The 22,942-nt window shown below is 44.8% G+C and overlaps 1 protein-coding gene across 3 annotated transcripts in view; it reads right to left on the reverse strand.

The window, feature by feature from the left end:
- Positions 1–1,133: 1,133 nt before the first annotated feature.
- The window catches only part of afap1l2.L (actin filament associated protein 1 like 2 L homeolog), a 53,859-nt gene continuing 32,050 nt past the window's right edge, over positions 1,134–22,942 (reverse strand). The window contains exons 6-19 of one of the 3 annotated variants that reach the window (XM_041568368.1): positions 21,011–21,222; positions 20,577–20,756; positions 18,456–18,545; positions 16,549–16,633; positions 13,976–14,080; positions 13,637–13,848; positions 13,192–13,337; positions 12,409–12,517; positions 6,284–6,508; positions 3,969–4,086; positions 3,341–3,505; positions 2,860–3,053; positions 2,444–2,584; positions 1,134–1,992 (exon numbers count right to left, since the gene is read on the reverse strand). In XM_041568368.1, the coding sequence (XP_041424302.1) occupies positions 1,966–1,992; positions 2,444–2,584; positions 2,860–3,053; positions 3,341–3,505; positions 3,969–4,086; positions 6,284–6,508; positions 12,409–12,517; positions 13,192–13,337; positions 13,637–13,848; positions 13,976–14,080; positions 16,549–16,633; positions 18,456–18,545; positions 20,577–20,756; positions 21,011–21,222 (2,009 nt within the window). In that variant the 3' untranslated portion in view covers positions 1,134–1,965. 3 annotated transcript variants of the gene reach the window in all.

Below are 22,942 nucleotides of genomic sequence, written 5' to 3' on the forward strand. Positions count from 1 at the left end.
GTAAGCAGCAGTCCTGTCCTGCTTTATGGCAGCTGAGATTCTAGCTATCTGTATAACAGAACATCTGATGCACATGGGAACATTCCCACATTAAATATAACTGTGAGAATTCAGTACAGATATTGATTCCTAAGTCTGTTTCCCTACCCCTGTCCCAATGGGCTTAGAATTAAAAAAAAAATTCAGATGAGAAATGTGGAAATGGAAAATTGCAGAAGTGAATTGTTTTATTCACACTCCATGTTTCCAATTTAATAAAGTTCCGCGAGTTCCTGTTTCCACATTTCCTAATTCTCAACTGTCACAATTCTCCCTGGTGTCAGATGTCGGTGCTGTTAGTGGATCTGATCCCCATGGAACATCACAAATACGCTGCAAATGATGTCATACTTTATAAGTCTGACCCAACAGGTTTCAGATGTTAAAGTGACAGTCCCAATTTTCACATATTGGACTATGAAAGTCTGGTGATGACCCGTGTCAACCTTTTTTTGATACAGAGTTGCTTAAAGTGGACCCGTCACCGAAAAAAATTATTCAAAATCTTATTTTATCACTTTAGTCAAGCAAAATGAACTTTAATTACAATATATAAATTATTTGAATCTTGTTTCTTCAGTCTGGGAATTCATAATTATAACAAGCAGGCAGGAGCCATTTTGTGGGACACTGTTATTAAGACAAGTCTTGTATCATCTCAGAATCTTGTTTGTGCACCAGAATGGGGGACCTGATGTCCATTCCCATGTCCTGGTTACACAATTAAATGGTGAAGAGATTGGGGGGAATGTGGGGAGAGCAGTGACATGTAGGAAGTGCTGAATGGAAAGTGAAAGTAATTGCCTAAGGCATAGAGGAGTGGCAGACAAGATTTGATTGACAGCTGAGATTTTTAAATGAGTTTACAACAGCTATGAATGCTTTAATAAAAAATAGAAATTGGATTTCATGTTTAATTTGAAAAGGACTTTTATTATACAGATTGTTGTGCCTGGGTGACGGGTCCACTTTAACGAAAAACCAAAAACACTGGGGATGCCAAAATGACTTATTTTTTCTCCTATTCTCACTTTATAAAACCAGGCCCTCTAAAGCCATTCTGCCAATGATAAAGAAAGACAAAACACATTCCCTTTTAAAGATAATTCTTTTTTTCTTTTCTTTTTTTTAAATATATTCATTGTTTATATATACATATATAGGTATTTATGTACAGACATGTGATCACAATTCATTAAAAACATCTTTCCCACAACTCGGACTTCCTGGTATCACTTGTGGTTTCCCGCCCTGGGTCCGGGTGCCACGGGTAACACCAAATGCCACGAAGATAAAAGGCAAATTCCATCACACAAAGGGATTAGACCTCCGGCAGGCACATCGTTTCACAGTTAATAAATATCTGGGATCTCACAGGGGGACCCCATGTTTCCTCCAGTAACAATAAGGGGAAATAAGGACTGCACCTTTAAGTTCTAGCTCATATGACAAAACTCCAGGGAAGAGGAGTCTTAAGTCTATTGAGATACAGTCGTGTCCTGCATTTGGTGGAGAATGCGTCCCCTCCCCTGGGTGCTAATCCCTAACCTATATTACACGTGGAAGCTGTGCAACCCAATCAGATAGGTTTGAGTCCATTTCAAGATCGAATCACAGGTAGGGGGACCCACTTGAGAACCCTACTGGAATGTGCAAGTCGCCAGGCAAGTTAGTGGTCACGGAGGATGGTGCAAGTTAGCATACGCCATTGTGGTATATCTGGGGTGGATTTGCTACACTCATGGCAGCAAATGGTCACCCTCAGAGGGTGGGGGAGACAGTTGGCACAAGTTCAGGCTGCTCAGAAGACTCCTCTTGGTCACTCCTCCTGTGATGAGTCTTGGTGTCATCTCAATATTAAAGCTTTTTGGAGCCACTGTCCAATAAGTCCACATGACTCAGTCCACGAAGAAGTTCTTTGGTCTCCTAACTTGCGCCTTTCTTCTCCCACTCCTAGAAAATAGAATCATAATGTGAGTATTAATCCAGGTTTTTTTTATCTAATGGCCCTCAGCTTGGCCAAGTATATAGCCTTATGTAACATCACCACTTCAACATGTGGTGTATTACATAATGAGGTTATTGACTCTTGAAGGACCCAAGCCAGTATGTGGAGGCCCAGCCTCAAGGCCACCTCCTGATGGTTGTGCAGGTCAAATAACTGCAACCATGTTATTAGATAAGAGGTGTCTGACCAAATTATGGGCCACCAAGAAAAAGTTCAACATCAAAGGTCTGAGAAACCTTGGTCTAGTGCGGAGGTGGTTGGACTTTTCAAGTTAAAGCTCCTCCCTCATAAGACGGAAACAGAAATAGAAACAGATTGTGTGGATTCACTGCAATAATCTCTGTTTATAGAAGCAAAATGAATGAATGTAGCTGGGGCTTCCCAGGGATTCCTCACCTTGGCCTTCTGCAGGACCTTTCCAGTGGTCACGATTGGCTGGGGTCTGCTTTTTAGGGCCACGGCTGAATTCACCGGGGAGCCGACGGTTGCTGTTACGGGGGAGCATTCTGGAGCATGTGTCGGACTGCAGGACTTTATCTGCGGCACAGAAAAAACTAGATGAGCAAATGGGAGTGGCCCCCCAGGAACAGTAATAGATAAGCCCAAGCAATGCACATAATAAATACCCCTTTACTTTGGTCCAATATTTGGTACATTCTGAATTCAATGTCAACTGAGAAATGTCTACTGGAGTTGCCCAAGGTTTCCTTAGGCTTTTATTGATGGATTTACCAACACAACAGTTTTCCCAGAGGCTGGCGGGGTACTTAGACTTGGGGAAGTACGGTGGGGGGGGGATACATTATACTTACACTTGGGGCAGTGGTGTCCAGGTGTGCAGGTTCTACACTGGTCCCTAATGTTGCCGGACCCAACTCGGCTTTCCTGAGATTCTCCTTCACCTCCACAAGTTTCAGCTCCAGGTCCACACGGTAACTCTCTTTCTCTTTACACTGCTCCTCTTTCAGTCTCAGTTTGTCCTCGAGGTCAGTCAGGAGACCTTTATCTGCCAAGTGCCAAAATACTACCCTTTAGTTTGTGATCTGATGGACGTGCCAAACATTTGGATTTCTCTGATTCGGCCCTTTGCTGAGATGGGCACATTTGTCAAAGATACATTGACTCAACATCAAAGCAAAGAAGCTACCTGAGATATAAAGTCAGTGCTCACAGTAGACCGGGGCTTTGTATGGGAGCGAGTAGGACCCCCACCAGTGGAGTGTTCTTTATTCTTATCTCTAAGACTCATTAGAAGAAGGAGGAGGCTCTGCCATTTGGTTGCTCCTGACTTACCTGGACAGTTAGTGACCGTTTCCTTCATCTCCCGACGTTCCTTGCGTAGCTGCGCCAGCTGAACCCGGATCTCTTCTCTCTCTTTCTCCAACTTCTCCTTCTCTTCTGTGAAACGCTTTATCTCTGCCTCTGTCCGGTTCTTCCCCAGCAAAGTCTCTATGGCCACTGGATGAAACAATATGGCCACATGTTCACCATTGGTTTCCTTTCATTCTAAGCTCCACCCCCACATGATTCAGCCCAACATGTGGCCCCTGCTGTCGCTAAAGTAAGAATAGGGCCCCAGCCTAACTGCAAGGCTCCCACATCTACATTGGTGTAACTAACTCAATAATTACATTAATGGATCTCTTTAGCTGCAGTGGAATGTTTATTTGACCTCAGTTATTCATATATTATTGATCCCAGCACCCATGGGTGGCCAGCTAAAGCTGCTGGGAGTTGTAGTCATAGAACATCCTGAGCAACTAGGGCTTTGGCACATGGGCCCCCTACACGGCTTCTCCCACTGCCAATTTACTTGAATGAGAAATCTGGAACTGGCACTTTTCAGCCCAATATGTAGCGCTGTCCTGCGGCCCCCCATTCATATCAATAGGAGAGAGTAGTGGCCCATTGGGGAACCCACCGTGATTAGTCGCCTTCACTCTCTCCTTGTTGCTCTTCTCCAGCCTGGGACTGGCACTCACTGACGGTCCTATTATTGGGGTACCGGGGGAAGTTTGCTGTGGGGGGTCTTCTATGACCTAATTCAATGAAATGGGAAAATAGATTAAATGTTACTGATTGTACCAATGCAAATGTGCCCGGGGCTTCCCATAGTTCCAAGAAGATTAGAGTCCATTACTGGAATTACTGGACCTTCTGGAACATCTCAGGAACCCCCAACTCCTCTCTAACCCCAAGGCAGTGCTCCTAGAATTGAATATAGTAGTGTACAGTGCTATTATTGTTGCTAGGGTCTCACCTACCTTAGCAACCAGGCTATGGTCCCAGTGACAGCAATGGTAAGATAATTAGAAGGATGGTGATAATAAACAATGACAAAACAAATCTAGCATCAGGATCTGCTTTCCAGTTGTAGGGGTCAGTGACCCCCAGCAACTATATATATATATATATATATATATATATATATATATATATATATATATATATATATATACTAACTATATATATATATATATATATATATATATATATATATATATATATATATATATACTAACTATATATATATATATATATACTAACTATATATATATATATATATATATATATATATATATATGTTCAAGACAAAACAAAACACCAACTGCAAATTGTTTCAGAAAATCAGCATCTACATCTTACTTAAGTTGGCCATACACTATAAGATCTGCCCATTCGGCGAGGTTCTCTGCTCTGCTGCTTCTGAATCTTGAAACAGTGTAGTAAAAGCAGCTGATTAACAGACCTGGAGGTGAACTAACATAAGAGTCAGACCCAGAGAACAAAAAGGAACAGACAGAGGAATGAATGGATATTGGGAAGTTGTATCAGGAGTCAGAACCAGCAGTGCAGAGAAGAGAAAGGGACAGACACAATGACAGTTACACAGAAATATAAACCCAGTGAGAATGAGGAATGAATGGATATTGGGAAGTTGTATCAGGAGTCAGAAGCAGCAGTGCAGAGAAAGGGACAGACACAATGACAGTTACACAGAACTATAAACCCAGTGAGAATGAGGAATGAATGGATATTGGGAAGTTGTATCAGGAGTCAGAAGCAGCAGTGCAGAGAAAGGGACAGACACAATGACAGTTACACAGAACTATAAACCCAGTGAGAATGAGGAATGAATGGATATTGGGAAGTTGTATCAGGAGTCAGAAGCAGCAGTGCAGAGAAGAGAAAGGGACAGACACAATGACAGTTACACAGAACTATAAACCCAGTGAGAATGAGGAATGAATGGATATTGGGAAGTTGTATCAGGAGTCAGAAGCAGCAGTGCAGAGAAAGGGACAGACACAATGACAGTTACACAGAACTATAAACCCAGTGAGAATGAGGAATGAATGGATATTGGGAAGTTGTATCAGGAGTCAGAAGCAGCAGTGCAGAGAAAGGGACAGACACAATGACAGTTACACAGAACTATAAACCCAGTGAGAATGAGGAATGAATGGATATTGGGAAGTTGTATCAGGAGTCAGAAGCAGCAGTGCAGAGAAGAGAAAGGGACAGACACAATCACAGTTACACAGAACTATAAACCCAGTGAGAATGAGGAATGAATGGATATTGGGAAGTTGTATCAGGAGTCAGAAGCAGCAGTGCAGAGAAAGGGACAGACACAATGACAGTTACACAGAACTATAAACCCAGTGAGAATGAGGAATGAATGGATATTGGGAAGTTGTATCAGGAGTCAGAAGCAGCAGTGCAGAGAAAGGGACAGACACAATGACAGTTACACAGAACTATAAACCCAGTGAGAATGAGGAATGAATGGATATTGGGAAGTTGTATCAGGAGTCAGAGGCAGCAGTGCAGAGAAGAGAAAGGGACAGACACAATGACAGTTACACAGAACTATAAACCCAGTGAGAATGAGGAATGAATGGATATTGGGAAGTTGTATCAGGAGTCAGAAGCAGCAGTGCAGAGAAGAGAAAGGGACAGACACAGTGACAGTTACACAGAACTATAAACCCAGTGAGAATGAGGAATGAATGGATATTGGGAAGTTGTATCAGGAGTCAGAAGCAGCAGTGCAGAGAAGAGAAAGGGACAGACACAATGACAGTTACACAGAACTATAAACCCAGTGAGAATGAGGAATGAATGGATATTGGGAAGTTGTATCACAGTATCAGGAGTCAGAGGCAGCAGTGCAGAGAAATGCATTGGGATCAGTGTGAGTGAGTGCTAGCAGAGTGGTTGTATTTCTATTACCTGTTTAGTCGCCTGCCCAGAAGAATCTTGTTCCCTGCAGGATAACGTCCCTCGCTCACTCTCCTCATTATCTTTCTTGCCACTGACTCTCTCGGGCCCCGGGGACCCCAAGGCCTGGCAAAGAGACTTGATCCCCACAGAGTGTAGGAAGGATCTCGTGGGAATTAAATCCAGATACGTCTTGTCTTCTGCCTCACCTTTCTCTTCTGACTTGGGCTCATCACCCTGTGCAGGGAGAAAGGAGATTATACATACGTGTAACACGTCACATACACAACACATCCCGCCAATAACATCAATCACAGGAAATATATGAATGAATGTGGGAGCTGCCTGTAATGAAACTACCTGGGCATGGTGTGGGGGGACGGCAGGGACGCCTGCCGCCCCCTCGACAGGGACGCCTGTCACGCCGCGCTGCTCCGGTGCCGGCTTCCTAGCGCGCGCGCGCGCATGCGCACTTGGATTTAAAGGCGCAGGCGCGCTGACGTAATGACGTCAGCGCGAGGGGCGCCAAATTCAAATAGTATTTAAAGGGCATTCCCACAGGTTACCATTGCCCGTGATAGGATTTATTCCTGGTGCTTCTGAGCTTTGTGCTTTTGCCTGATTCTGTCTGATTATCCGTTTTTGACCCTTGCCTGCCTGTTTGACTATTCTGATCTCTGGAACCTGACCCTTGCCTGCCTTCGACAACTCTTCCTGCCAATTCCCTTGATTGACAACCCGGTTTGATCCTCGCCTGCCTGACTATTCTCGATATCTGCCTGCCTCGACCCTGCCTGTCTGACGATTCTCTTTGCCTGCTCCATTTGTACCGTGACCTTCGGCCCAAAAGACTCTAGATACTTGCCGTGCCCCATTGCATGCCAGAACTCTAGCCTTGCCCACTCATAAGTCCAGGTGGCACCCTAGTAGGCGGAGGGCCTTCCCGAAGCCCAAAAGTGGTCACACATACTGGTGAAGAGAGCTCTGACCACGGTGCTTGGCTCTAGTTCTGGTATTGGGTGCCGGCCGTGACATTATCACGGGCCATGGAGGACGAAAGTCACGACGAAGCTGCTGCCACTGCTGCTCCTCCAACTACCACCGAAGTGCTTCTTACTACACTTTTACAACGCTTGGAGGATCATGAACAGAAGCAAAATTACCTCCTACAGGGTTTTCACAATCTAACCCGACAGCTAGAGGGTACGCAAGCTTCGCAGCAGCAGTCTGTTCCGGTTCCAACACCTTCTGTGAGTTCCTCTGCCAATTGGGGTAACTCATCAAAACCCCATGAACCAAAAATTGTGTTCCCCGAAAGGTTCAGTGGGGATCGCACTAAATTTTTTGTTTTCAAAGAGGCATGTAAGCTATACCTTAGTTTCTTTCCTCATTCTTTCCCATCTGACGAGGAGAAAGTAAGGTTTATAATGACCCTGCTTTTGGGTGACCCCCAAATTTGGGCTCTCAGGCTGCCTTCCTCTGACCCTGCTCGTTATTCCCTAGACACTTTCTTTAACAGCATGGCCATTCTCTACGATGACCCGGATCGTGCATCGTCTGCCGATACCGCGATTCGTAAGTTGCGCCAAGGGAAAAGGGATGCGGAGGTGTATTGCACCGAATTCCGCCGGTGGGCAGTGGAAACTGGGTGGAATGATTTGGCTCTTAGGAGTCAATTCCGTTTGGGGTTATCCGATTCTGTAAAGGATAGTCTGGTTAATTTTCCCCTACCTTCTAATCTGGACGACCTCATGTCCTTCGCCATCCAGGTAGATAGAAGACAAAGGGAGAGAAGGGGTGAAAGGAGTACAAACTTCTCTGGGGTTACTAATTTAAGATCCAATGTGGTGACCAATGTAAAATCTCCTAACCCCTTTGTGCCTCTGCCTCAGGAGGAGCCTATGCAATTAGGCATATCCCACCTAACTCCTGAGGAAAAGGCACGCAGGCGTTCCATGGGTCTCTGTATGTACTGTGGAGAGAAGGGACATTTTCTGAACCAATGTTCTAAGAGGCCGGGAAACTCCGAAACCTAAATGGAGAAGGGGAGCTCCATTTGGGTGCAGGAGTTTCCTCTCCCCAATCGGCCTCTAAGATTTTGTTACCAGTTAAACTAACTTGGCCTACGGGCTCTGTTAAACTGTCCGCATTTGTGGACTCAGGGGCGGAGGGTAATTTTCTGGATACTGCTTTCGCAGCTAAATTCTGTATTCCTGTAGTTCCTCTAAGTGCCCCCATGAGAATAATGGCTGTGGACAGAAGACCCTTAGGGTCAGGTGTAATCTCTAAAGAGACGGTAACTCTTTCCTTGTGTGTTAATAATTTGCATTGTGAGGAGATAGCTTTTTACCTCATAGAGGGTGCTTCCTCTCCTCTTATTTTGGGGTTACCGTGGCTCCAGAGGCATAACCCTCTGATTGACTGGGTCTCCAGGGAGGTGGTTCAGTGGGGTACTATGTGTAATGGAGTATGTGTTCCCTCTGTAGTAGCAACTACATCGCTTGAAGGGTTACCTGCTGCATATGCAGAATTCGCTGATGTCTTCTCTAAAAAGGCAGCAGAAACCTTACCCCCACACCGGCAGTATGACTGCCCAATTGATCTGGTTCCTGGATCTACTCCTCCTCGTGGTAGAACCTATCCTCTTTCATTGCCCGAAGCCCAGGCAATGAAAGAGTATATAAAGGAAAATCTAGAAAGGGGTTTCATCAGACCTTCTAGTTCCCCTGCGGGGGCGGGCTTCTTTTTTGTTGGGAAAAAAGATGGTGGTCTTCGCCCCTGTATCGATTATAGGGGGCTCAATAAGATCACCATAAAAAACCGCTACCCTCTCCCTTTAATTTCTGAACTCTTTGATCAGGTCAAAGATGCTAGAATCTTTTCCAAGCTTGATCTTAGGGGGGCTTATAACCTGATCCGTATTAGGGAGGGTGATGAGTGGAAGACTGCATTTAACACCAGGGATGGCCACTACGAGTATCTCGTTATGCCTTTCGGCCTCTGTAATGCCCCCGCAGTGTTTCAGGAGTTTGTTAATGACATCTTCCGGGACCTGCTGGGGATCTTCGTAGTGGTCTACCTAGACGACATTCTGATTTTTTCCTCTAACCTGAAAGAACATCATAATCATGTTCGTGAAGTCTTATGGAGGCTGAGGGGAAATAATCTTTATGCGAAACTAGAGAAATGTACTTTTGGGGTTTCTTCTGTTCAGTTTTTGGGGTTTAACATTTCCAGCAAGGGTCTAGAAATGGATCCAGGCAAGGTGAGAGCAGTCCTGGATTGGACCCAACCCCTTTCGTTACGTGCAACCCAAAGATTTCTTGGTTTTGCTAATTATTACCGTCAATTCATCAGAGATTTTTCCCTCATTGTGGCCCCCATCACTAATTTAACTAAAAAGGGCGCTGATCCCAGTATATGGCCCCCTGAGGCCGTTCAAGCATTTGAATTCCTCAAAAAGGAATTCAGTTCTGCTCCAATCCTCCGTCACCCCGACACTGCGCTTCCTTTTATTGTGGAGGTTGACGCCTCTGAGGTGGGAGCTGGGGCAGTCCTTTCTCAAAGGCACCCGACTACCAACAAGTTACATCCCTGTGCTTTCTTCTCCAGGAAGTTTTCTCCCGCAGAGGTGAATTATGATATAGGTAACAGGGAGTTGCTGGCAGTCAAATGGGCCTTTGAGGAATGGCGGCACCTCCTGGAGGGTGCAAAACATCTGGTGACGGTCTATACTGACCACAAAAATCTGTTGTATATAGAGTCTGCTAAACGCCTTAATCCTAGGCAGGCTAGGTGGGCTCTATTTTTCACAAGGTTTAATTTTTCTTTGACTTTCCGGCCTGGGACTAAAAATACCAAGGCGGATGCACTTTCGAGGAGTTTTGAAGCAATTTCCCCTGACTCTAGTGAGTGTACTCCCATCATTCCCAGGGAAATAATTGTTGCTACCTTGGAGTCTGACCTCTCTTCCTTACTGTCCCCTTTACAGTCATCAGCTCCTGCTGAAACCCCATCTGGTAGATGGTTCGTTCCTGAGGAATTTAGGGAACAAGTATTAAGGGAGGTACATGATTCTAAAGTGGCGGGTCATCCAGGTATTACAAAAACCATTTCTCTTTTATCCCGTCATGTCTGGTGGCCTTCCTTCAAACTGGATACTAAAACATTTGTCATTTCCTGTCCAGTCTGCCAGAGGTCTAAGTCATCTCATCATCTGTCCCAGGGGCTATTAAACCCCTTACCCGTTCCAGAGAAACCATGGTCTCACATTTCCATGGATTTTATTGTGGAGTTGCCTCCTTCTCAGGGTAAGACAGTGATTTGGGTGGTGGTCGATAGGTTCAGTAAAATGGCTCATTTTATTCCTCTTCCACATCTCCCTTCTGCTAAAACCCTGGCTGACTTATTTATTACTCATATTTTTAAGTTTCATGGTTTTCCTGTAAATATTGTTTCTGACAGGGGGGTTCAGTTTGTTTCAAGATTTTGGCGTGCTTTCTGTTCCTTGGTGGGTACTGAATTGTCTTTTTCTTCTGCCTATCACCCCCAAACTAACGGTCAAACCGAAAGGGTGAACCAGTCCCTTGAGCAGTATCTCAGATGCTATGTGTCCGATAACCAGTCCACATGGTCCGAACTGCTACCCTGGGCAGAATTTGCATACAATAATGCTACCCATTCCTCCTCCGGAGAGTCTCCTTTCTTTGTTGTCTATGGTTTGCACCCCAAAGCGTTTTCTTTTTCTGACTCTAATTCCCCTGTACCCTCTGCCAATTCTTCTATCCTGAAATTTTCCGAAATTTGGTCTCAAGTTCATAATTCTTTATCCGCAGCTTCCCTAGCTCAGAAAAGAGCTGCTGACAAATCCCGTAGGGAAGCACCCCAGTACAAGGTGGGAGATTTAGTATGGTTGTCAACAAAGAATATCAAGTTGAAGGTTCCCTCTCCTAAATTGGGTCCTAGATTCATTGGTCCATACCCCATCACTGCAATAATTAATCCGTCTTCTGTCCGTCTTCAATTACCTCCTAATTTCAAAATTTCTAATTCTTTCCATGTCTCTCTGTTGAAGCCTGCCAGTGATTCTCGTCTTCTGTCTGTTCCTCCCCCAGTGTTGGTTGAAGGTCAGCCTGAGTATGAGATCCAAGAGTTCCTCGACTCCCGCCTCGTGAGGGGTAAGTTACAATATCTTACCAGGTGGAAGGGCTTCGGTCCTGAGGAGAACTCTTGGGTCTCAGTTGATGACATCAAGGCCGACCGCCTCAGGAAGCAATTCCACTCTAAATTTCCTGGTAAACCTGGGGGTCCAGTGGCCCCCCCTAGAGAGGGGGGTAATGTAATGAAACTACCTGGGCATGGTGTGGGGGGACGGCAGGGACGCCTGCCGCCCCCTCGACAGGGACGCCTGTCACGCCGCGCTGCTCCGGTGCCGGCTTCCTAGCGCGCGCGCGCGCATGCGCACTTGGATTTAAAGGCGCAGGCGCGCTGACGTAATGACGTCAGCGCGAGAGGCGCCAAATTCAAATAGTATTTAAAGGGCATTCCCACAGGTTACCATTGCCCGTGATAGGATTTATTCCTGGTGCTTCTGAGCTTTGTGCTTTTGCCTGATTCTGTCTGATTATCCGTTTTTGACCCTTGCCTGCCTGTTTGACTATTCTGATCTCTGGAACCTGACCCTTGCCTGCCTTCGACAACTCTTCCTGCCAATTCCCTTGATTGACAACCCGGTTTGATCCTCGCCTGCCTGACTATTCTCGATATCTGCCTGCCTCGACCCTGCCTGTCTGACGATTCTCTTTGCCTGCTCCATTTGTACCGTGACCTTCGGCCCAAAAGACTCTAGATACTTGCCGTGCCCCATTGCATGCCAGAACTCTAGCCTTGCCCACTCATAAGTCCAGGTGGCACCCCAGTAGGCGGAGGGCCTTCCCGAAGCCCAAAAGTGGTCACACATACTGGTGAAGAGAGCTCTGACCACGGTGCTTGGCTCTAGTTCTGGTATTGGGTGCCGGCCGTGACACTGCCATATTGCTTCTCCAGTACTTTCATGACATCACATTCTTTCACTGTATATTGGAATTTATTTCTACATATTGGTGGGTGCTGCTAATTACTAATAGTGGGGAGCCTACCTGAATATCGGACATGTCAACGTCATCATACAGGTCGTCCTGCTGGTACCTCTGCCCGCGTGGGGCGTCAATGTAAGTGTTGGGCTCACAGTATTTCCTCTGCATTAAGCTGCAAGGAAAGAAAGAGTTTCTCTCTGTAACAAATATACAGGTGTTTGCAGCTTCTGCCTTCCCTAAAGAAGCCATTGTGCCTTCTCTCCCAAACGGCTGCACATCCCCCGCCAACCCTCCTGCCAGTCTCAGCCCCCTGTAATAATCCAAATAGAAGGTGCCCGAATTCTACATTAACAGGGAAGGCTACAATTCTGCCCCAGATTGTTCATGAGTCAGAACATAAAGTCTAACAAATTCTACTCCTTATTCCTGATACAGTTAAAAATATCTGCAGCTTTAAATATCTGCATAATGAATAATAATAATAATAAATACTTTTTTCTGTTTCTAACAAGAATTTAGAATTCAAATCAGAAACAAATTCAACTGCAATATACACACCGACCAGCAGGGGTCGGTAAAAGCCAATTTCCTGCATTTTTGAAGTTCCAGAAATTACACCCCCATAGCATTTGTCTGAGTGCATCTGTGATTGGCTGAATGCATCTGTGATTGGCTGAGTGCATCTGTGATTGGCTGAGTGCATCTGTGATTGGCTGAGTGCATCTGTGATTGGCTGAGTGCACCCGTGATTGGCTGAGTGCATCTGTGATTGGCTGAGTGCATCTGTGATTGGCTGAGTGCAACTCAGTGGAGTGGGAGTGTTTAGTAAATACAAGTAAGAATTACAAGTAGGAGTTCTTGGCAGCGCTGACAATGCAGGAAACCCGATCGGCATCCACATAATCGTAAGTGAAATCCTCCGGGTCGGATCTGGAGCCAGACTCTAACAGGAGAAGCCCCAGCCAGTGGCCCATATCCTCCGATGATTTTGCCTGTGATATAAATCATCAGAATTTAAGCTCATTTGACCTTAGTGTTGCAGAACCACAGCTCCCAGCATGCTCAGTGACAGCAGTATTACCTATAGATATACAGAATAAAGTCTTGGCACCTAATACCCACATGTTAGTGCACTTTTGCCCTCCTGCCTATATGTTATCCACCCATTAAATTGTAAGCTTCATGGGACAGTGATCGCCTTCCTTTTTACCACCTGGTACTCTATATATTTATTATTTCCCATTATACACATACATACATAAACTGAACTGTCAGTAGCCATTGGTGGTACCTCTAAGGTGGCCAGCTCCTCCCCATTTTGCAGGATGCGGAAGGAATAGAGGTGGTCCTGGGTGGGCTGCGGGATGATGTCACAACCAATCAGAGACACCGGCTGAGCTGCGTTTTTTGTCTTGTTTCTGTCTTGGTAGAAATGCAGCTGTCCATCCTTGATGCAGCAGTAGCGAGATTTCCATTGGCTGTTGATGAGCACGTTCAGGTAATCTGACAAATGATTGGTCAGTTCAGAGGGTGAGAACATGGAAACACCAGAGATTATCCACAAGGGGCCCATCTAAGTGCCTCCCCCTGGTTCCTATACTTTGTGTCTGGAGGTGAGGGAAGTACTTACTGGAGGTTTCCAAGGCCTTATCTGGACTCTCCATGGAAGTGGACTTCTTCCTCCCCAGGTTCATGAGGTTACTCAGCTTCAATCCTGATGTTACTTTCTTCTTGACTGAAAGAAACAGACACCCTGCCGCTTAACCCAAAGCTTCTTTTCTCTAGAAATACTAATAATAGCTAAGTGGGTATAAAGTTTTCTTTGGGGTTGGCTGATGATCCCAAAGCAGGACCAAGAGTCTCCCACTAAGATCCACCTCCCGTACAGTACCCACCATCTTCCCAACAAAACCCACATCCCGTACAGTACCCACTATCTTCCCACCAAGACTAACCGCCCATACAGTACCCACCATCTTCCCAACAAGACCAACCTCCCATAGAGTACCCACCATCTTCCCACCAAGACCAACAGCCCATATAGTACCCACCATCTTCCCACCAAGACCAACCGCCCATACAGTACCCACCATCTTCCGTCCAAGACCAACCACCCATAGAGTACCCACCATCTTCCCACCAAGACCAACAGCCCATAGAGTACCCACCATCTTCCCACCAAGACTAACCGCTCATACATTACCCACCGTCTTCCCACCAAGACCAACCGCCCATAGAGTAACCACCATCTTCCCACCAAGACCCACCAGCTTCCCACAGAGATATACTTTCTGTACATTTCCCACCAGCTTCCCACTAAGATCCACCAGCTTCCAATTGAGAATATTGTACATACAATACCCACAAGCATTCCAGTGAGTTCCATCCACAATAGAGGACCCACTTCCTAATGACTTCCACCTACAATACACAACTCATCAGTTTCTTACTGTGTTCCAACTACTCTACAGTTCCATGTACTTAACAAAACCCACCAGCTTCCCATCCAGTTCCAACTACTTTACCAGCCCACCAGCTCCCCAAAATGTTCCAGGACGGATAGCCCTGCATTATATTGATGTGGGACATGATACTATTGGTTTTGCTGAAGGCCCTCCTGTCAATAACTATAGGTTTTTCCTTTTTGTAACAGTGGGTTTTGTCCCCATCCTGCTGGGTTTAAACTTCAACAGAATCCCATGAGTTGGGGAATTAATAGGAATTAATAGGAATTAATAGGAATTAATAGGAATTAACGCTGAATAAAGTCTTCCCAATCTTTGTGCAAATTCCCAGCCGTACATTGTCTCAGGGCTCAGGCTGATTTCTCGCTCGCCCCCTGGGTGTTTATATAAGAAGTGAATGGGCCATGATTGTTGCTTATTTGCTTTAATAGAGCAATTAGGGAGCAGCGGGAGGTCATTATTATGTTGCCCACAATAACCTGCTGCTTCAGGGAAACATTCGACTTTAGGAAATGAATCTGCCGCTTCCTCTGACACTAATTGGCTCCAACGCTCGACTGGGGGGACAAAAAGGTCTTTGTGCCGAGACTGAGGAACCAACTCACTGGGAGAGAGTCAGAGAGTAACGTGGGAAGGGGGCCCTTTGGTTTGGGAATGTTCTCCCTCTTCTGCACTTTATACTTGTCCTGAACCCACTACAATCAGAGTATTAGCCTTTCCTCATATACAGTATTTCCTCATGTAGAGTAGAACTAATGTACAGTATAACTATAACCCCCATGTACATTATTATGCACAGGTGCAGTATTTAACCTCATGTATATTATATTGTTCAGGTAAAGTATTCACCTTAATGTACAGTATTAACCCAGTATAACCCTAATGTACAGTATTAACCCAGTATAACCCTAATGTACAGTATTAACCCAGTATAACCCCAATGTACAGTATTAACCCAGTATAACCCCAATGTACAGTATTAACCCAGTATAACCCTAATGTACAGTATTAACCCAGTATAACCCTAATGTACAGTATTAACCCAGTATAACCCCAATGTACAGTATTAACCCAGTATAACCCCAATGTACAGTATTAACCCAGTATAACCCTAATGTACAGTATTAACCCAGTATAAGCCTAATGTACAGTATTAACCCAGTATAACCCTAATGTACAGTATTAACCCAGTATAAGCCTAATGTACAGTATTAACCCAGTATAACCCTAATGTACAGTATTAACCCAGTATAACCCTAATGTACAGTATTAACCCAGTATAACCCTAATGTACAGTATTAACCCAGTATAACCCTAATGTACAGTATTAACCCAGTATAACCCTAATGTACAGTATTAACCCAGTATAACCCTAATGTACAGTATTAACCCAGTATAACCCTAATGTACAGTATTAACCCAGTATAACCCTAATGTACAGTATTAACCCAGTATAACCCTAATGTACAGTATTAACCCAGTATAACCCTAATGTACAGTATTAACCCTAATGTACAGTATTAACCCAGTATAACCCTAATGTACAGTACAGTAGAAACTAGTAGTAGATACTTCTCTAATCAGTACTGCACTATGGCAGCTCCTTATAGTTGCCGAGAGAGAGTGGTTGATTTTTTTGTTGGATGAGAGATAGAAAATGCTTAGACCTTCCTGAGATCAGATCCTGAGGTCCAGTTCAGCAAAATTCATAGACCTGTTTATGAAATGATTCCCTCACCTTCCTTAACCTCGGGGGTCTCAGGGTGCCCATCGGTGCTGCTCCCACTCTCAGAGGCTCCCGAGTGTCTGTCTGTCCCCTCTGCCTGCGAGTCAAACAATGAAAGGTCAGAAAAACATGTTCAATATCTCAGGGACCCAGGATTTGGTGCACTGGTGCCACAAGGTTTGTAGCTCAGGTTTGGGTTCCTCGTGTCACTGAACTGCAGAAGAACAGCTGCTACTGGATCATACACTCTACTACGTGTCTCTACTGGATCATACACTCTACTACGTGTCTCTACTGGATCATACACTCTACTACGTGTCTACTAGATCATACACTCTACTACGTGTCTCTACTGGATCATACACTCTACTACTTGTCTCTACTGGATCATACACTCTACTACGTGTCTCTACTGGATCATACACTCTACTACGTGTCTCTACTGGATCATACACTCTACTACTTGTCTCTACTGGATCATACACTCTACTACGTGTCTCTACTGGATCATACACTCTACTACTTGTCTCTACTGGATCATACACTCTACTACGTGTCTTTACGGGATCATACACTCTACTACGTGTCTCTACTGGATCATACACTCTACTACGTGTCTCTACTGAATCATACACTCTACTACATGTCTCTACTGAATCATACACTCTACTACATGTCTCTACTGGATCATACACTCTACTATGTGTCTTTACTGGATCATACACACTACTACGTGTCTCTACTAGATCATACACTCTACCACGTGTCTCTACTGGATCATACACTCTACTACGTGTCTCTACTAGATCATATACTCTACTACGTGTCTCTACTGAATCATACACTCTACTACGTGTCTCTACTGTATCATACACTCTACTACTTGTCTCTACTGGATCATACACTCTACTATGTGTCTCTACTGAATCATACACTCTACTACGTGTCTCTACTGAATCATACACTCTACTACGTGTCTCTACTGGATCATACACTCTACTACGTGTCTCTACTGGATCATACACTCTACTACGTGTCTTTACTGGATCATACACTCTACTACGTGTCTCTACTGAATCATACACTCTACTACATGTCTCTACTGAATCTTACACTCTACTACGTGTCTCTACTGAATCATACACTCTACTACATGTCTCTACTGAATCATACACTCTACTACATGTCTCTACTGGATCATACACTCTACTACATGTCTTTACTGGATCATACACTCTACTACGTGTCTCTACTAGATCATACACTCTACTACGTGTCTCTACTGGATCATACACTCTACTACGTGTCTCTACTAGATCATACACTCTACTACGTGTCTCTACTGAATCATACACTCTACTACTTGTCTCTACTAGATCATACACTCTACTATGTGTCTCTACTGAATCATACACTCTACTACGTGTCTCTACTGAATCATACACTCTACTACTTGTCTCTACTGGATCATACACTCTACTACGTGTCTCTAATGGATCATACACTCTACTACATGTCTCAGTGGATCATACACTCTACTACGTGTCTCGTCCGGATCATACACACTGTCCCCCTGTGGAGCTGTTTGGTTCTGGTTCCTTTTGCATCTACTCATAGGAAACCAGCCCCATATTTTAAATATGGGGCTGGAAATTTATTAAGCCCACATCATACAAAAAGGCCAGGTTTCAGGCTTACCAGGCCCTTTATCGAGCTTGATAAAGGGCCTGGTAGGCACGAAACATTGCCTTGTTGTATGATGTGGGCTTAATAAATTTCTTTTTGTGCACTTTTGCAATTCAATACAGTGTGTTGCTGGTTTCCTTTTTACAGCTTCTCCTTTAACTTGTGCTGACTGTGCTCTCAGATAAAAGACTGAATTATAAAGAATATGTGATGTTACTGCATCAGTTCATTACCTTGGGATGGATCTGTCTCTGCCCATCTACAGTAATCACAGAGCTGTCACACAGGGGGTCTGACTGGAGACCACTGATATCTTGTATCACCTGGAGAAAGAGGCACAAATAAAGTTAATATAGATTTAATGCTTTAGCCACTGGCATTAAGATAATGTGTTGCTAGAAAATAGCTCGAATCTCAGCTGCCATAAAGCAGGACAGGACTGCTGCTTACAATGGGGATCAGATAGGATCTGTGCAGTCACTGGGACAGAATGTTCTGTTATACAGATAGCTAGAATCTCAGCTGCCATAAAGCAGGACAGGACTGCTGCTATGTGAGTGAAAGCAAGAAGACATACGATTACCTGTTAGTAACATTTTATTCACTACACATGTGAAATTAGGAGAAGTCCCAGAAGGCGCATGTGAGTTCCCCTAAATAATGACAGTCGCATCTGCCCGTGAGGCGTCATTTACTAAACTTCCCCCTGCCCCCGTCTGACCCCGGGAATCACGTGGCACCAGAGTCTCAGCTGATCCGTGGGGATATGAATGGGAGGAACAGGCAGGAATTAGGAAGGTCACTCAGTAAATGACCCGTTTAATGTTGCACAAGTCCCAGCTGTAAATTGTGAGGCTGAGATTACCCAGCATGCTCAGTGCCCTCTTTGTGCCCCGTTTTTATTGGGATCAATGTGTCTCCTGGAGCGGCGACAGCTTCTCTTTGATGCTTTGCTGTGAATAATTCCCAGGCATTGGGAAATGATTGTTCTGTTACTGTTTCCCCTTTGTGCTTATTAAATTAGGGCCCCGCTCCTCAAAGTGCCTTTGTCCCAAAATGTATCGACTTCTTCATGTCGACTTCAAAAGGCACCGAGGGCCAATGGGATCTCACAGCGCCCTTTATTTGTATCAGACTGAACTGTCTGTGACCGACTCACTACAACTCCCTGCACCCTCTGACAGCCTGGCCTATGGAGTGAAACATATATATTTATATATACAGTATATGGAGGAGCAGATATTCCTGGGTCACAGTGTTTGGTTCCAGATATTGTCAGGGGAAGATGGAAAGAATGAGACAAATGAAGGTCTATCAATATTTACTCATTCCGGCCCCGGGAGTCTGTTCCTGTGGGAGATTTCCGAGCAGGAGGTTTCAATATAAACTCGGAATTACTTGGATTTGATCCCTGGTTCCGAATGAGACATAACTGTGAGCTCATTACTGACACGGAGCTGCCAGAACTGTCATATTCCTTATAATTAGCAACATAGGCCCCCCGGAAGGAAGAAGTCTGCGCCCCTAAAGCAAAACTTACTGTGGGGACCCCCATTATTTGTGTAGTGGGAATTTCCAACCAATGTGAACTAAAACTCTCAGCACCCACCAACAGTGAAACACAGATAATGTGTAGCTGTCTCCATCTTCCTCTAAAGTCTCCATGATTTTCTACTGTCTCCATCTTGTCCTACTGTCTCCATCTTGTCCCACTGTCTCCATCTTGTCCTACTGTCTCCATCTTGTCCTACTGTCTCCATCTTGTCCTACTGTCTCCATCTTGTCCTACTGTCTCCATCTTGTCCCACTGTCTCCATCTTGTCCTACTGTCTCCATCTTGCCCTACTGTCTCCATCTTGCCCTACTGTCTCCATCTTGTCCTACAGTCTTCATCTTGTCCTACTGTCTCCATCTTGTCCTACTGTCTCCATCTTGTCCTACTGTCTCCATCTTGCCCTACTGTCTCCATCTTGTCCTACTGTCTTCATCTTGCCCTACTGTCTCCATCTTGTCCTACTGTCTTCATCTTGCCCTACTGTCTCCATCATGCCCTGCTGTCTCCATCTTGTCCTACAGTCTTCATCTTGTCCTACTGTCTCCATCTTGTCCTACTGTCTCCATCTTGTCCTACTGTCTCCATCTTGCCCTACTGTCTCCATCTTGTCCTACTGTCTCCATCTTGTCCTACTTTCTCCAAGAGCGCAAGTCACCTGTCTATGTTATAGGCTGTCAATGAGTAGAGCTGATGGATGTGACGTGATGAAGGGAAATAAAATGGAGCAATAAGTGAGACACATAGTAGGAGTGATGGGCCCCGCTCAGCTGGAGGGCCCGTTCCAATCCTTGGGCAATACCTTTAGCCACTGCTCCGCCTGCTCTTTGCTTTGCATCCCCAGTACAATGACGTCGGTGTTGTTTGGGGTGATTTTCAGCTTGTGCTCCTTCCTCCTGACCTGCTTCTCCTTGTACGACACACTGCAGCCAATCAGATTCACGTCCAGCTGCGGGTTGTGATCCTTGGAGGTTTTATAGCACTGCGAGAGGAAAGAGAATAAAGAGATATAGTGCCCTATAAAGTTTTGCTTCCAGTCTCCAGGTAAAGTAGCAATTGCAGAGAGCTGCTGTATGCTTCACATTGTATACCAATTGGTTTCTATAATCCTTATGTTTCAATGGTACCCCAACCCTTTAGATTGTAAGCTCTTGGGTGTAGGGTCCTCTAAACCTTTTCTTCTATGTAAACCCCAAACAGGGACCATCCCGGGTGGGAGTGACTATGAACGCTCACCATCAGCCGCGAGTCCTTAACGACGCAGAGCTGTTTGGCCCATTGGCCGAGCCATTTCTTGCGCCACAGGAAGGCGCAGATCATCGCATCTTTCATCAGCTCAATGGAGGCTTCTGTGGACGGCCATTGGTGCTGCTGCATTGCGCTCTTGCTCTTGTTACTCTCGTCTTCATCATAAGATTCATACGAGCTGCTCACGGCTTCCCCGTCGTCTGTAAGAGCCAGACATATGGATTACAGCTGTTGTACAAGCGATATGGCAGCTCCCGCCCGCATACAAATAATAGGGGAATATCAATTCAAAGAGAACTTTAACCCATTAATGCAGAGGGACAATACTCTCATCTGTACAGGATATGTGTGTGTGGGGGGGTGACCTTTCCAATACGTCATTTATTTCTATTATTCTTTCCTAATCCTGAGAATGGGAATCTGGGACCACAGTGTGGAAAAGGCGGTTATCAGCGGAATGTGAAAAGATAACGTCCCTCCCCGAATTCCTTCCCTGGTGAAAACACTGGGCCCCCCCCTGCTTTCCATTGAACTCCGATGATTCAGGACTGGGATTTATTTTTCACTGGGGGTCGGACGCTGACACTTAAAGGGATTCTGTCATGATTTTTATGATGTAGTTTTTATTCTTAAATGACACTGTTTACACTGCAAATAATTCACTGTACAATATAAAATGTCATTCCTGAAGCAGCAAGTGTATTTAGTTGTAATATTGGTGTGTAGGTGCATCTCAGCTTATTTTGCCAGGTCATGTGATTTCAGAAAGAGCCAGCACTTTAGGATGGAACTGCTTTCTGGCAGCCTGTTGTTTCTCCTACTCAATGTAACTAAATGTGTCTCAGTGGGACCTGGATTTTACTATTGAGTGTTGTTCTTAGATCTACCAGGCAGCTGTTATCTTGTGTTAGGGAGCTGCTATCTGGTTACCTTCCCATTGTTCTGTTGTTTGGCTGCTGGGGGGGGGTGCTATCACTCCAACTTGCAGTACAGCAGTAAAGAGTGACTGAAGTTTATCAGAGCAGAAGTTACATGACTGGGGGCAGCTGGGAAACTGACAATATGTCTAGCCCCATGTCAGAGTTCAAAAGTAAATATAAAAAAATCTGTTTGCTCTTTTAAAAAAAGGATTTCAGTGCAGAATTTAGCTGGAGCAGCACTATTAACTGATTAAGTGACATTTTTTTCCTTACAGTTTCCCTTTAAAGATGCAGATGGAGCACCTCAGGCTACAGGGGCAATGGGGATAATTGTAATTAAAACTGAAATCAGTGTCTGTCTATCCCATTCTGTTCTATGGTTCTGACTCTTGAGATAATGTTGCAGAAGTAGCAACGCTACATTGTTTCATGGATCAGAACCAGTAATACAAGGAATTTAAGCAGCTAAACACACACCTCTCAGAACCAATAACATTTCCAAATAACAAATTAACATGGTGGGAAGGAGGAATGAATAGATACTGGGAATTTGCTACATTGAACAAAAAAAACAAACAGTTTCTGGGTTAAGTTCCCCTTTAAATCGCCGGCTGAGTTTAGCAAATGGTGCAGCTTTCAATATGATTTTTGGAAATTATAGGCCTCGTGTACTTCCTGCGTTCTTCGTGGTCACCGTCGTCCTGTGGTCAGAGTCGCATCTATTTTTACAGCAGTGCATTTCCCAGGTGATTATTTAGAGCAAAGCCCGTGGGACCTGTCGTGGGCTCCTTCACTCTCTCTTAAAATAGTTTTTGTTTTGCAGAGCAAATGTCTTACTGTGTCCTTAGAACCCACCAACTAACCTGAGCAGGTGTATGTAATAAGTGGGAGCTGCCATATCGGTGCACAAATAATTGCTGCCACACACCTCTCTGACATTTCACCCTGATGCCCCTTTTATTTTGTATGAATAGTGGCCCCAAGTGAAACATGCAGAAAA

This window comes from Xenopus laevis, chromosome 7L, assembly GCF_017654675.1.
Source record: "Xenopus laevis strain J_2021 chromosome 7L, Xenopus_laevis_v10.1, whole genome shotgun sequence".
NCBI classification, from domain to species: domain Eukaryota; kingdom Metazoa; phylum Chordata; class Amphibia; order Anura; family Pipidae; genus Xenopus; species Xenopus laevis.